The 15,499-nt window shown below is 36.4% G+C and overlaps 1 protein-coding gene across 3 annotated transcripts in view; it reads left to right on the forward strand.

Annotated features, from left to right (window-relative positions):
- LOC150077123 (synaptosomal-associated protein 25-like) overlaps positions 1-15,499 on the forward strand; it is a 246,895-nt gene that overhangs the window by 211,542 nt on the left and 19,854 nt on the right. For all 3 annotated transcript variants that reach the window (XM_090386876.1, XM_090386877.1, XM_090386875.1), the window contains exons 3-6: positions 7,386-7,427; positions 9,332-9,380; positions 12,174-12,291; positions 14,577-14,705. In XM_090386876.1, the coding sequence (XP_090243002.1) occupies positions 7,386-7,427; positions 9,332-9,380; positions 12,174-12,291; positions 14,577-14,705 (338 nt within the window). The remainder of the gene's footprint in view (positions 1-7,385; positions 7,428-9,331; positions 9,381-12,173; positions 12,292-14,576; positions 14,706-15,499) is intronic.

The raw sequence follows: 15,499 nt of genomic DNA on the forward strand, positions 1-15,499 counted from the left end.
AAATACTACCCTGCCGTAATCCAGCTGGGCACACTTATCAAAAAACTTCAAATGTTAGCTGATGTTTCGGATTTTCAGACGTGTTCAGAAAATAGAAGAGTTTAGAGACGAATATCTTTGTCCTCCTTTTAGTGGAGATAACGCAGCAAAACTGACTTTTACAACTGCGCAACTTTTAAAAGTACAATTAACATTATGATTCTTCTTAGATGGTAAATATCTTTTTCTGTGGCATGGAGAAAGGTATTGAAATAAAAGAAAGAGAAAGAATTTCCTCTTGAATTTCCGACCTCTCCTTGTAATTAGAGCTAATCACGGGAAGATATAGAGAGTTGTCCTACGAGGTTCCAGAGGTTCAAATTTGCATAAGGATTTAGCAAAAAGGAAGGTCTGTGTCATTATCCGAAGACTTCATCCAGACATATCAAGACAATCTAACTGTATTGACACTGCAGATGAATGTTGGGTGTTTCAGTACAATCCAAAGATGAAACGACAGAGCATGCAGTGGATTTCGAAATCATTACCGAGGCCCAAAACGTTTTGTTTACAGAAGACCATGATCAAGACGATGCCGATCATGTTTTTTTCTATAAACAGGTTGTGATTCTGAAGGAATTTTTACCTGAAGGGGAAAGATTCAATGCTGTCTTCTACGTACAGAGGCTTCAAACACTATTGAAGCGCATTTCCCGGGTGAGGCAGCAATTTCGAGAGAAATGAAACTGGTTCTTGTTGCACGACAATGCCTCCACCCATACCGTATTGTTATGAAGATATTTTTAACAAGATATGGCATTATACAGATCAACTATCCGTCTTACCCTCCAGATCTAGCACCAGTAGACTTCTTCTTTCCTAAAGTGAAAACTGCCGCAAAGGAAAGAGATTTTAGGATGTTGAAGACATAAGGAGAAACGTAACCACCGAACTGAATCATCTCTTTGGATGCTTTCCCTGAATATTTTCAGGAACTTTTAGAACGATGTAATAAGTGCATTCAGTCAGGTGGTGATTACCTTGAATAAAAATAAAACATTTTTGAGCACCTTCACTTCCTTCGTGGTCGTTGTATTGCACCAGTCCGGGAACTTTACTGTCACACATGTTCTCTTTTTTCTAGTTTTGCCTTTTTTCTGGAAGAAAAACCCGAGTTTCCGGAGAGAAAAAAAAACCTTGCTATCTTCTCCTGAGACCGACTAACTCAGCCATAGAGTGAATAAAGCCCATAAAAGTTCCTTACGTCATTGATTGGATTTGGCCTTTTCCCCACGTAGTGAGGAGGATGGTGATTATAACCACTGTGCTACTGCAAAAACTAAATTAAGCTTTGCTAAATTTTCGTGTATCACAGTTTAAAATTGGCCGTTCATTTTTCTGGAATCGTAAGGACCTTCAGATTTTCAGTTACAGCCACGATATCGGCCATAATGGAGGAACCGGTTTAACCAAATGAATATACATTATCAATTCACAAAACTACTACATTTTCTAGCATTATAAATCCACAAGTACAAACTAACAGGAGCAGTTATGGGACGTAGTAAAGACATTACGTAGTTTGAAATGGGCATGATTGTGGGTGCTCGTGTGTAGGGGTTCCATATCGGAAACGGCACGTCTTGTCGGTAGCTCACGGTTCACCGTGGTTAAGATCTACAAGGAATGGTGTAGAACGGATCAAACCACCTCGCGTTGACATAACTGTAACGGATTACGCAAGGTGGATGTTGGTGGTAAGCGAAGGGTGCAGCGCGTTGTACGTGCTCAATGGCAGGTCACTGTGCGACAGTTGACATCGCAATACAATATGAGGAATGCAAGAACAATCTCCCAAATGAAGATGTGCCACACACTCAGACGTATGGTGTTCCACAGCAGACGACCCAAGAGACACCCTTTCCTCACCGCTGAATATCGTCAACAGCAAATACTGTAGTGTCAACATGCTGATTGGACACTGGAGAACTGTAAACGATTGTGTTGGTCGGATTAGTCCAAATACCTGGTACAGCACGTTGACGGACGCCTTCGTGTGTGGGGCAAGCAACACAGTCCAAGAATCCATTGTGCATTATACCCACTATCTAGGCAATTAACGGTAGTTGCTTAATATGGAGCATGGTTTGCTAGCAAGTACGAGAACCCCTGGTGCGTATGGACCAGGGTCCTCGTTGGTGAGTCCTACCGGCAGCTCTTAGGAGACCATGTGCACCCTGCCATGTTGCATTTGTTCCCCGACAGAAACGAGATCTTCCAAGACGATGATGCGCCTTGTCATTGGGCCGCACTATGCAAGTGGTTCGAACAACACATTGAAGATGTCGCCCATCTTGATTGGCTTTCCATTTCGCCTGACCACAGTCCAATTGAACACCTGTGGAAAGTTTTTGAACTTGAAGTCAGACATATGGACAAGCAACCGTCATATATTCTAACACTGAGGAAAACCTTGCAGGCAGCATGGCTGCAAATCCTACGGATGTCTTCAGTCATCTAGTGGAGTTGATGACTAAACGAATAGTGGCTATTATCCGTGCGAGCAATGGTTCAACACAGTATTAGGTAGGTGGTCATAAATTAGTGGTCACTGAGTCTATATTAACGTGTCATAAATTCCTTTCTATCTCAGGACCTGAAATACCCGATGTTAGTAACAGTTAGCGATAAATGCTTTTAAAAACTAGAAAGGTAAAAAGAAAGAAAAGGATAAAAGGGAATCAGTCCAAATCTGAGGCTGTAAAAGAACGTGCACTAAACGCTACACACAATGCTCGTAGCGATGGTAGTACTATATAATCGTGACTTCCATACCAGAATGTATACGTTCCTGATTACAATTAATTGGGGAGGGCGGTATGGACAGCTTCAACCGCTAACGGAGCCAGAAATTATGGGAACGAACAACTATCCGGATATTATGAGGATTAGGTTGATGGCGTTGCTTGCACCAGTAACGTTCGGAGAGAACGAGGCGAGCAAAATTAGCAGTGCCGTACCTGTAGTCTGCTCCTGCTTAGACACGCGATCTTCTAATCTGCCATATTCCTCCATTTAACTCACCTCACAATCTGGAAATCTTACACGATAAACCAACCCGCTTTGTGAGAACAAAGGAAATAAAGGACGAGGTCCCTGACAGGAAACAACGCACCAAATATGGTAATCACGCAGCGTCCTAGCAAGACGTCCAAAAACTCCTGATAGTAGGACATTGAAACAGTAGACAAATTCAGAACGTGATTTCATCCTAGTGCAATGTCTCTCGAATTTTATAGCTTAAGTTTCTAGCTTTGGTTCCATGGTATAACATGGAACAGGACAATTTACAAAGTATCGGTTGCTAGCAAACGATACTATCAACATAAGCAAATGTTTGTTTTGCTCGGCCACGGAGTGAAAAAGGCTCATAAAAGTTCCTCACGTCGATAACATTCGAACCCGGGCCTTTTCTTCCTGGTGTGAGATGTATGTTGACAGTGCCATGTGCTACCCGCGCAGATAGTGATCTGGAAAGGTCATAGTCTGACCGACAATACATGAACTAAACTCTAGTTGAGGGAGGTTTTGAAATTTCAATTTTAGAATCATTTCAATGGTCGCTGTTGCTGTATAAGACTAACAATCTTCGTCTACCCCATTCTTTCCGCTACTTCTATCCTCTGAAAGAGCCAAAAAAGTTGGTCTTTTACACAACGTGGCTGAGTTAGTCGGTGTCAGGCGAGAGTAGCATGGTTTTTTCTCCCTGAAACTTGGGTTTTTCGTCCAGCAAACAGAAAAAACGATATCAAAACATAGCAATTTATTGATAATATGCATGGAGCAACATGGCCTTAGAAGACAATAACAACAACAATCAAAGCCAGTTTTCAAATCAAATGAATTAAAATCAAAACCAGTTTTAAAATAAAAAGAGAAGTTTCAATAAAAATTTAAAATCAGCAAATAAAATCAATAAAAAGTTCAAATGAGCAAATTAAATCAATAAAAAGCTGAAATGAGCAAATCATACTCTAAAACAAATCAATAAAAATGAAAACCTATTTTCAAATAAAATCAAATTAATAAAAATCAAAACATTTTTAAATCAAATCAATAAAAGAGTCAAAACATTTTTAAATCAAATCAATAAAAGAGTCAAAACATTTTCAAATCAGCAAATATATAAAATTTTCAAATCAGAAAATCAAGTCAATAAAAACCTCAAATGAGCAAATCATACTCGCAAAAAATCAATAAAATTCAAAACTAATTTTCAATTAAAATTAATAATTAAAGTCAAATTTTCAAATCAGATCAGTAAGCAAAAAACAATAAATATATTCAAATCAAACAAGCGGTACAGTCGTACGTACCCCTTACAAACTAAAAAATATAAGTTATTCAAAATAGGAATTAAATCTCTTATGTTTAATTTTAAAACAAAATTTGCTTAGAAGTTTGATTTTAAATTCAGATTACCTTTCAGTTGTACTTATTTGCTTCCAGTCCACTTTCTTCAAAGAAAAAGTCTTTTATGATCTTCAAAAGCAGCCTGGTGCCCTCCGGTTCATAAAAGCCGCATTTCGATATTTGATCACAATATTTATCCCATAATGAAGATGGGATTTGAGAAAAAAACAGCATTTTTAGTTTTGTTTAACCATTAGATTTGAGCAGTTTCTGTGATTGTACCCATCTCGTTTGAAACGTAAATAAATTAGAACAGTTATTGTGGTTTTATTTTCAGACACCACATTTCGATTGGTGCATGTTTTTTGCCCTACTTTCCGAGATTCTTGAGGCTCCTGGAAGCCTCGTTATATTACTGGAAAGCTTCTTATTGTCTTATTGAATCTTATCAAAATTAAGTTTCCCATAATAGTTTGATTTACCACAAACAATCTCGAATCGCAGCCACCGATGAGGAAACACCGGAGGAAGAGATTTTTTTATAGAAGCGCATCGGTAACTGCTATTATCTTGTGGATCAGACAGGGCTGCACACCTGGCTCTGCCCTTGGGAGCGATGCTAACGACCCATTCCATCCACTGAACTAGGTGAAACACCGATCAATAATCCTGCGTACTGCGAAAGATGGAGAAACATTGTTGGTGGGATGTTACGTGCATTTCCGACGTTCCTGCTGACAGCTACGTGACCCAACTGCTAGCGGCTGAACTACGGTCTTAGCAATGTGCACTTCGACTGGAATTTTTAACATTTATCAAAGTGTTGGCGTTTCATTGCGCGTTTCACTTATTGTGGCTTACTTGGAAGGTCGATACATGCATTGAGTCCAATTCCACTATTTAAGTTGCCTTAGAAACTAACATTTAGAAATCCATTTGCGTGTCTCAGTTACTCTGCTAAAAGGGAAATACTGTATGATAAACAGTGCCTTAAAACCGGGTGCACAGTACCAGTAGAAGGGTCGCGGTCCTAAAATGCATAGCGCACGTTTGATTGCGTAACTGCCAGCAGACACATATTTCAACCAGCGTGAGGGGTAAATACGTTGCTCAATTGAGAAATCATCTTCTCTAGATCTAATCATTCATTTAATAATGATCTTGGTTAAAACTTTTGAAAACTACTCCAATTCAGATATAGGACATCATGCCATTGTAGATCTACAGAAAATTGGGTATTCGAGTATGAAACGTTATAAATAATGCAATTTCTGGCCTTCTTAAATTTGGGAAGTGTCTTTAGAACTTGATAATCTTTCTACATCAGTTTTAATGATGTGTTTTTTTACATTATTGTAGTATATCTTTTCATTTCTTCTCTTGTTGCGCTCGTACATGTCTGGTGTGCCAATAGTTCGCAGACAACAAAATCAAGGACTGAACACTAAAAGTGTACACAACGACCTAGAATTTCAAGACTAAATAACAAGAATTTACCACGGCAGCAAAGAAATACACATAAACAGAACAAATGCAGAGATAAGGAGGTGATTATCCCTTTGTATACGGTAATGGTGAGGCCACACCTTGAGTACTGCATGCAGGTCTGGAGGCCGCATTTTAGGAAGGATGTAGAACTGCTGGAAAGAGCACGGAGAAGGGCAACGAAATTGGTGAGGGGAACAAAGAGTTGCGCTTACCAATAAAGGCTTAAGATCTGCAAACTGCAGCGTCTGGAGACTAGGCATCTACGATGTGATCTGATTGGGATGTAAAGCATCTGATTCAGGTGTATAAGAATCTCTTGATGGGATTCTCCTTCTTGCTCAGATTACGCACTTGAGGGGACATAAATTCAAATTGAGGACAGTTGTAGAATAGGTGTGTGGAAATTTGCCTTTAGCCAGCAGGTGGGATGGTTGATTGTTGGAACAAACTTCCATCTGTTGTGGAAGCTGATAGCTTAAATAAATTCAAGGAAGAAATGGACAAACTTTTGGAGCGGATGGATGGATGAAATGAGAAGTTTTTTTTTTTTTTCTTTGGCTAATGCTGTATGCGTCTACTAATGAAAATGCAGGGTGGTTCATTGAGCGCAGATAAGAAGATAAGTTTCATAAACACCTCCAATTTTAAGACAAATTAAATATTCTAAGTTGATACAGATGTAATATTAGATACAAGGCAATGTGTCGTGAATTTGATATAAATATTAGAACTAGAACTGTGTGGTGTATTTAAGAGCTAATAGCTAATATCATTGATTAAGACGATATGAACTGTACTCTGAGAACAGTTATATAGTATTAATAATGCAGTTAAAAATGCTGCTTGTACCTCAAATGAAATAAAGACCGAAAAGTGAATCTAATTGTCTTTAAATATTCGATTTGGTTTATGCAAAGTATTCGCTTTGGCGTGTTCTTAATATTCAGCATATTTCAGAATAACACAGCACAATATATAAGTAAGCGAAACGGAGAGCAAAGAAGGATAATTAGATGGAAACATATTCCATAAGAATAGATTTTATCTTCACTAAGAGTGCAATTCACAGGCTTCATCAAAACCAAAAGAATTTCAAAATCAGTAATATTGGAACTCTCATTCCTACATGAAAACATCGGCTATCCATCCACCTTATTCGTCGCTTATTACTGGAACCGAAAATTGCAAGGTCATCTCGAATTAGTTCAACGGAACTCAATTTCAAAGCTATAAGCTGGGAGACACGGTACTTTTTGGACGCACGCAGGATCCATAATTTATTTAGATTAAGTCTCCACTCTATAAATCATTAATTAAGAACTTTTAATCACAGGTCGTGGCACGTAAAGTCTTCTACATTAAATGCCCATGACCTTCTGTTAAGGTTCGTATCTGAAGATTTTGTGATTTATTTCTAGAAATATTTTTCTAACATTCAAAATGTTTGTGGCACTATTATTTAACTGTTAAGGCAGCAAACTAATTTCTTATTTCTTTTCTTGCAGTCATTGGAAAGCACACGGCGCATGCTCTCACTATGCGAAGAGGTCAGTATTTCATAGTATTCTTCGATTTATAATTTTTCTTATAATTAATTGGACAAATAGATAAATCATTTGTACTTACAAGTGATTTATCTATCTAGTAATATTTTTCTTCTAAACTCTTTGCAATTTTATTTATACATTTCTTAGACTTGAGTGTGAGATTCATGTTCACGTGGATTGTTGCGCAAAGGTAAAGAAAACAGTAGAGTTTTCTTTGGTGTTTGTAATGAGCAACAAAAGCAAAAGGTTGAGATGTCCTTTGGCCATGTGGGCCATATGAAAGATTACAGAGCATTACAATAGAACAGTGGCTTCGAGAAACCACAAACTTCAAATTCTCCAAGCAATTAAGGACGACAATAGAAAAGCAATAATCTTTGGGTAGATTTTTGAATTGGATACTTCGCAACGATCTGCTCTCAAAAACTGAAATATCTCTTATCGGTCAAAGTTGATTGATACAGTATAAGGACGAAGGTGATTTTTCTCACATGAGGGGAACTTTATAATGTTTTTCAAATGAGGAAGATGTAGAATCTGCTCCATTTTTGTAGAATTCACAGTTATTTGTAGTGTCACTTATCTGGAAATGCTGAAGAACTGGCCAATGTCACGGAAGTCTGCCTAAGGAAGACCTCCGTGAGTTGGTTTTCACAGGTATGCTAAATGAAAGCTTTCTAACCTCTAGATTAGCTCTGTGAGTTCTTTAGATCTCCTAAAATTTGATCTTTTTATATGGTTATACGAAGAAACACTCAGAAAGATGTAGCAGAAGCTGGGACATCACTTGGACATCTGAAGAATGACAAATAGAACTCATATCGAACACTTATAGGATGTAAATAAATTGTTGGGAGATTCACTTTGATGCATAAAGCACTGTATAACTGAGTGTAGTTGCTCCATAAGAATTATCTTTGAACTTTTCACCTATAGTTTAATGATATGTTCAACTTGTCACCAACAATAAAGAAATTGTGAATATTAGAGAGATGGGGATGCCATCCAAGCCATCATCATCATCATCATCCTTTCAAGGATTTAGTCCAGATGGCCTGTTCCGGCCTCAGTCCATTCTTTCTTCGGACGTCCTGGATCTCTCCTTCCAACTGGCCGATATTTCATAATCTCCTTTGGTAATCTTGCTGGATGTATCATATCCAAATGATTAATCCATTGTTTGTAGATTCTACAGAAATTACAAATAATGGATTTGTAGAATCTTTATTGGTAGAATCTACATTTTGTAGATTCTATCTATTATTGGATCAATATCTAATTCTTTACGAATATCAGAACTTTTCTTCTTGTCTAATAATCTATAGCCACTGGTTCGGCGAATAAATTTCATTTCAGCACTTCCAATCCTTTTCTCATCTTTTGATTTAATTGTCCACGTTTCACTTCCATAGAGTAAAGTGGGTCTTTCTATCACCTTATAAGCTTTTATCCTTGTATGCTTATGAATTTTATTCAGTTTTAGGATATTGTTAATTAAACCTGTAACCTTTAGGAAATTGGAAAGTTTTAATTCTATCTCTTTTTCTTCGACATAAGAAAGATAACATCCAAGATACTTAAATGAATTTACTCGTTCCAGGATGGTATTTTCTATTACTATTTTGCTTCTGATTGGATAATTACCTTTAAATGCCAACTTTAGTCTTTTCATTTCCATTCCGAATGTTTTAACGATATTATTTAAGCTAAAAATCGATCTTTGAAGTTCGTCTTCATTCTGAGCTATTATTATTTGATCATCCGCAAATAATAAAGTATTTAATTTAGTTACTCGATCAATTCGTAGTTAACCTATGAACAATTTTTCTGTATTTATTTATTTTCTGTATTCTTATATTTGCCGTTTCTTGGTTTTTACGCCATCTTAATATTTACTCTTGTAGAGCAAAGAAGCTGGAATCCGTACCCTGGTCGCATTGGACGATCAAGGAGGTAAGCATCCTTCGCTAATTTTATAATTTTTTTCTCTTTAGCTATCCACTTTCTTTTATCCTGTTTTCTCTATGAATTTCCTACTTATTAATTCTATATCACGTGTATTTTTTTTCAGAAGCGTGATAATTACGCTAAATGCATAATTATGCAAAAGAGTGCCACTGTAATAATTCCAAATAATAGCTTTAGCTTTCTGGCCGAAAACCTTAATCCGGTTTACATCTAATTGTGGAAAAAAACATACTACTGTATTCAGCGCATCTAAGTGATGACCACGTGATTTCTTCCGATGGGACTTGAATATACCATAATCAACTTATGTGGAGTTTTTTTTTAATTTCTCATTATGAAAAACTGTAGTCGAGTTAGCAGCCAAATTTCGTTGTTCGTTATAAACGAAAATCCACTTTTGTGTCACATCTTTGTTAGAATTTTATAAATTTTAAATGTTAGAAATTTTTTCTCGACTCAGTCAGTTATTATTAAGTAGTGTGGTAGCTAACTTTTGTGGCATAACATGTTCTTATTCCTGTTTCCAAAATCGCTAATCTTCATCAACATTATTGGTCTGTCCCCCATTTTGTCCGTGATATCTGTACAGTGTGTTTAGTCTTTCCCTCGTAGATAGTACATTTGGTATAATCACCGTCCTCCCTACACCCGGTTGAAAAGACTTCAATTCGAATCCCGTCAATGACGCGAGGAATTTTTATGGGTCTTTTTCAGAAAGTGGCTGAATTAGTCGGTGGTTAACTATAACCTGATTGCAGAAGCCTTTAAGAATTCCTCTAGTCTTGGGCGGGATACGAACCCAGGTTTATCCAGATGGTTCTTATGCAATATTATGTAAAGCTAAAGTTGACACCTTATTTTAACATCCAATTTTCTCAACCCCTGCTTTAATCTTATTGACCACGCACTTAATGTCACCTTTGATTTTTTTTATTCTATGCTCTAGATGTTAACTCTAGTTAACATCTAGAGCATAGAATAAATCTGAGACTTACACTAGACCCATCAATACGATCTTCCTGCCAGAAACTTGAATTTTTCATCATACAATAGATGAGACGATGATAGATCCTAATATAGTGTCTATCCCAAAAAGATCGTCTTGTTTTAGTCATCCGTCTAATTGGAGATGCCCACTCAGTTACAGCTGATGTTAAAAGCCTTTGAATGAAGCTATCCGTTCATTTTATTTTGCATGCGTTTTCTGCAGATATTTCTGTGGACATGTTTCTTCCGAAATGGAATCTTGTTCTTCCGCTTATAAAATTTGCGACAGCCATTCACTAGACATCCATTTATCGTTCAGTTTCTACAAATACCTTTTGGTGTCGATACAGTGCAGAAGCGATCTAGGATCTTCTATACTTTGCTAATAATCTGGCGCTCTTTCAGCCAATTATATGCCCTTCTACTATCAATCATGTCCTTTATCCGTTACAGATCGTTGTCCAAGCAATAGATGAAGAAACCAATGAAATAAGCTTTCACCAGAAATGTCGGAGTCCTCCACACCAAGGAATTTATGGCATACCCATCACTAGTAAGGTTACGTTTGCATTTTTCTTCGATCTCCAATTCATTTAATTTATGCCACATGGATCCGGGATAAATATTACGCTACAAATACTGCAAAAGAAACTACAAGCAGATCTAGGCAATCATGGCCAAGGGATTAAGTGCTGCTATTTGCCATTTTACTGTACGAAAATGTACTCTTCCACACAGCGAGGGTTATGAAGAGTGCATTGGTCATTTTCCTTTAGTAGGTGCTCAAACATACTCCTTACAGCTCTGATCTTTTATATAATCCTTTGAGCTGTAAAAGATTTTCCAAAATTATAGTAGGTGTTTAGAAAATTAGTCACAAATTTTATCTTTTATTTGACCAACCCTTGAAAAACGATGTCGCCTGTAATCCATTAATTAAACTGATGTTAAATATTGATGAATATATCTTAAAAATATAATTATACCTTGTAAAACACTGTTTACTGTTAATTAATTTAACACGAGTAACTATTAATACTGCATTAGCTATCTGGATTAAGGATGATATTTCTCTCCAATAAGTAAAAAAAAATTGCCGGATTAGAAACTACGCCTTAATGACCTCATAACATATTTCTTCTAAATGACTTCTCTTGCTTCAGTGAACATTAAGATCGAAATAATGGCTATTTCGATTGCTGCTTTTAACTAAACTCCGTGTGTCTTATCTCATAATGATGGAGAAAACTTTTTTTTCCGAGATAAAATTAAATCTCTTTATCGATTTTCAGTATCGTTATGAATAGCAGCCACATTGTTCCAATGTGAGCAATCCCTTTGCTTCCAGTTTAATGAACATTACACTGAACTTTATGAAATGCATTTTTCCCTATACAGAAAAGAGGACATGGCCAACAAAATGTGGCTAATCTCTTCCCATCTAAACGAGCGTGGAACATACTTTCTCGATTCAGGGCAAAGACCTTTGGAAATTTTCTTTTCGGTTTCTTCCATTGCAGTATCAGATGTTTGGAGTGATTGCCCAAACACATTAATTTTTTTTGTTATTGACAAACAAATTCACTTTAGAAGAAACGACCAAACACATTTTGTATGCAGGCAGTTGTTAAATAATTTAAACCTTAAATTATTTTAAATTTAAATATGTGTCACTGTAATTGTGATGTTTAAATGTAGATAAGAGTGGCATTTAAGAAAAATTTTGGGAGTCTGTTCTTTCGTGTACTGAGAGAATGAACAAATAACCATTTTTCTGTAATCCTTTGCCAGAACAACTGGACAGGATCGAGGAGGACATGGACAAAATCAACGCCGATATGAAGGAAGCCGAAAAGAATCTTGAGGGGATGGAGAAATGCTGTGGTATTTGTGTTTGCCCTTGCAACAAGTAAGAACAATAGTTGTATTACTAAATGTGCTATCAGTATTGTTTCTATGTATTTATTTTCTGTCTAATACTTCTCAACCGTTTTCGCAGGTATAATACATGTACATAAAATCTTAAGTGTGATATCAAGTGCTTAAACTCAGAAGAAACAAACTATACTGAGTTTGAAGAAACGTGAGCTCCCCTCCTCCCCTCTCCCCTCCAAATCATGATGAAGAACATATTTTGGTTGGGGAGGGAATGTGAAAATAATGTTTTTTTTTCTGAGATCACATGGTAGGTAATGGTAGAGGGATTTAATGTATAAGGATCTAAATTCCACTTCCCAATAAATGCTTAAGTAAAATGTCACATAGCTGGTAGGTCCTTTCGTCAGCTAGCGTAGTGTGAACGTAATCAGACAGAACTGCGTCAGATAGCACAAGCTATCAGTTACTCCATCATAACTGTTGGAAACATTGCTCAAAAATGCATTATTCCCCTGAGGACATTTACGACCGAGATTAGGAAAAATGCCACCAGAGAATGGAGATAGTTATTGAATAAACTACCACCAGGGAGACATTTCACAAGGTAGAGAATACTATGGTCCTGCAGCTTTTCACAAACACGTGCTGTCCGTCTAGTAATTCCAGCTAATACTTGCCACGATAATTAGAATGTAAGTAATGGATCATGCAGAAGTGGAAGAGGGAAATGTAGAGTGATGGTCTACGCTGCTCATCCATGCATCATATAGACTCACAGCAATGTATTCACAGCACAGCAACGTTGTCTGGATTTGTCCTGGGCTTTGATCGTTATTAGACATGGAATCATCAATGCTAACGTTTGCTGTTCCTTTTTTAGAAAAAGGTGTTCTATCTGCATTGTTGAAATTGTTTGACAATTGTCCCCTACCTGTTCATCACACCTCTTCTCCCTTATATGACCTGCTTTGTAGAGTGGTGATTAAGAATATCGTGAAAAACTTGCCATAGCCAGCCAGAGACATTGTAGTTCGGATGAATTCCTGAAAGCGAGTACCACTTCTGTGAGTAAATCACTACTATGAAAGATGAATGGTAAAAAATGCAGCTGTCAGTAAAGGCCATGCTTGATATTAAGTATCTTTGTTCTCTCATCGAAATAATGCAGATAAATATATTTGATTTCATAATTGGCATTAGTAGCGTTGAAACAAGTTAAAATTGGTTTTTTTTCGAAAAGTCTTCAATCGAATGCTATAAACATTTTCGAATGTTTACTTAAGTTTCCACATTTGATACCTAATATAATCGGGACTAATAAATATGGCTAATTTCATTTTATTCTTGTTTTAAATACGCAGACTTTAAAACATCCTGTAGTCTCGATGTTCAATGTCCAAACAGCTTATGTGTTTGAAGACTTTCTACAGTTACCATACCTTGTTGAATCTTACATATTACTGATCGTAGGACAACTGAAGATCCAAAATTATTCCAGAATACTACAGATTCTTTGTAGAATCGGCTTATACTGCTTAAATGCGCACAATGTTCAAAAATTTTAATTTATTTTAATAAGCAAACACCTGTTAAATTCTAATGAGATTTCCTTTCGAAAGATTTCATTTATTCTGCGTATAAAGACACAATTTCTGTGTAAAACTGTGTCAATAGGTCGAATCGATATGTGGTACATTAAAGAAAAACATTTATACGCCCTCAGAATTGATTTAGAGGACACCACTGGTCTTTTTTAACATCATTAATAATAAATGAAGAGCATTAGAAAGTTACGTACGCGTAAATTACCTCATTTGCATATGAATGAAAGCAATTTTTATGTAAAACGTTAGGGCATTGTATTCACTATTCCACCCACATTCGCTCCAATGAAAAACGCAATTCTGAACTTCATTAGCTAATACTAAGGAGGATTATGCACACTATTGAAAAAGTAAACATTCCACACCCAATGCTAAAAGAATATTAAATTAAATATTCATCAGTATACATTTTTTTCTATCCGAAACTGCCTAGAAGACAGTTGAATAATTGCTTTTGAGAAGTTACCCAATATTAACACGTACTCCTTTTTCTTTTCCCAGCACTTCTTGGTAGATAGCTTCATAAGAATTTGATTTTTAGAGTTTAGAATAAATTCTCACCAATTTCAGCTTAATCGTAGAGCTCTCGTTGAGAATAGCAATGTTAATGTGCCCAAAAACGGGCATATTAACATTGCTGTTATTGTTATTTCATCAGTAATCCATCAGTGGATGAAGTAGATTAAGTATATCTTTCCAATCTCCAAAATAGGTCATCGGACTTCAAAGAAGATGCCAGCACATGGAAAGCCAGCGAAGATGGAAAAATTGTTAACAATCAACCAGCTAGAGTGATGGACGATAGAAATGGAGCTGGACCAATGGGTGGATATATTGCTAAGTGAGTTATCATCGATAAATGGTTCTCGAAGAAAATAAACACAAATAACCGTTTTTGTTTTCTTCAAGAACTATTTATTTTTCGTATTTATTCGTATTGTATTTATTTTTGTACATAAATATTTTTACTGAGATTGCATTACTGATATGTAACTTATTAAATAACATGCGTATTTTTATCGGGCTATACTCTCTTAAGTGCTTAATGTAAAATAAATAAATAAATAATCTCTTTGCATTTTCGTGGATTCGGGGCTACTTATGGTTCTGGAAGAATCATTTATGACGATGTGGCCTTTGGTCGACTTTGTACTGCTCTTTGGAGTACTTCTCCTGTCACTTCGAATTGTCTCCACAACTGGAATATCACATTCGAGTGGACGTTGATAACATTTGCTATTTCCGCTGTTGATTGGCTTTTTCCATTCTGCTGACTCGCGATGAATCAGAATGTCTAAATGTGTTCACTGAATCCTTTTCAGGAAACTCTTACCTTCTCTGGCTGGCCAAATAACGACGTATATGATTTTCTTTAAAAGAAATCCATGCGCAATAACAAAATTTACCAATTTAGGTACGAACTGCCTGAAACACTGTAAATATGGAGGAATTGCCATATGTTTAGAAAGAATGTACGGCAATATCCTCTATATTTACCACCATATTTAACTCCATATTTATTTGCCAAAAACTCTTATTAGGTCATAACGTGGTCATCAAAAGATTGCTTGTATAGACAACAAAAACACAAAGAGGAGTCGGAAAGTATAAATTTAAGTGTTGGCTGTATTTCAA

The sequence above is a fragment of the Mastigoproctus giganteus genome, chromosome 12, assembly GCF_048544385.1.
Source record: "Mastigoproctus giganteus isolate SK-2022 chromosome 12, ASM4854438v1, whole genome shotgun sequence".
Classification (NCBI taxonomy): domain Eukaryota; kingdom Metazoa; phylum Arthropoda; class Arachnida; order Uropygi; family Thelyphonidae; genus Mastigoproctus; species Mastigoproctus giganteus.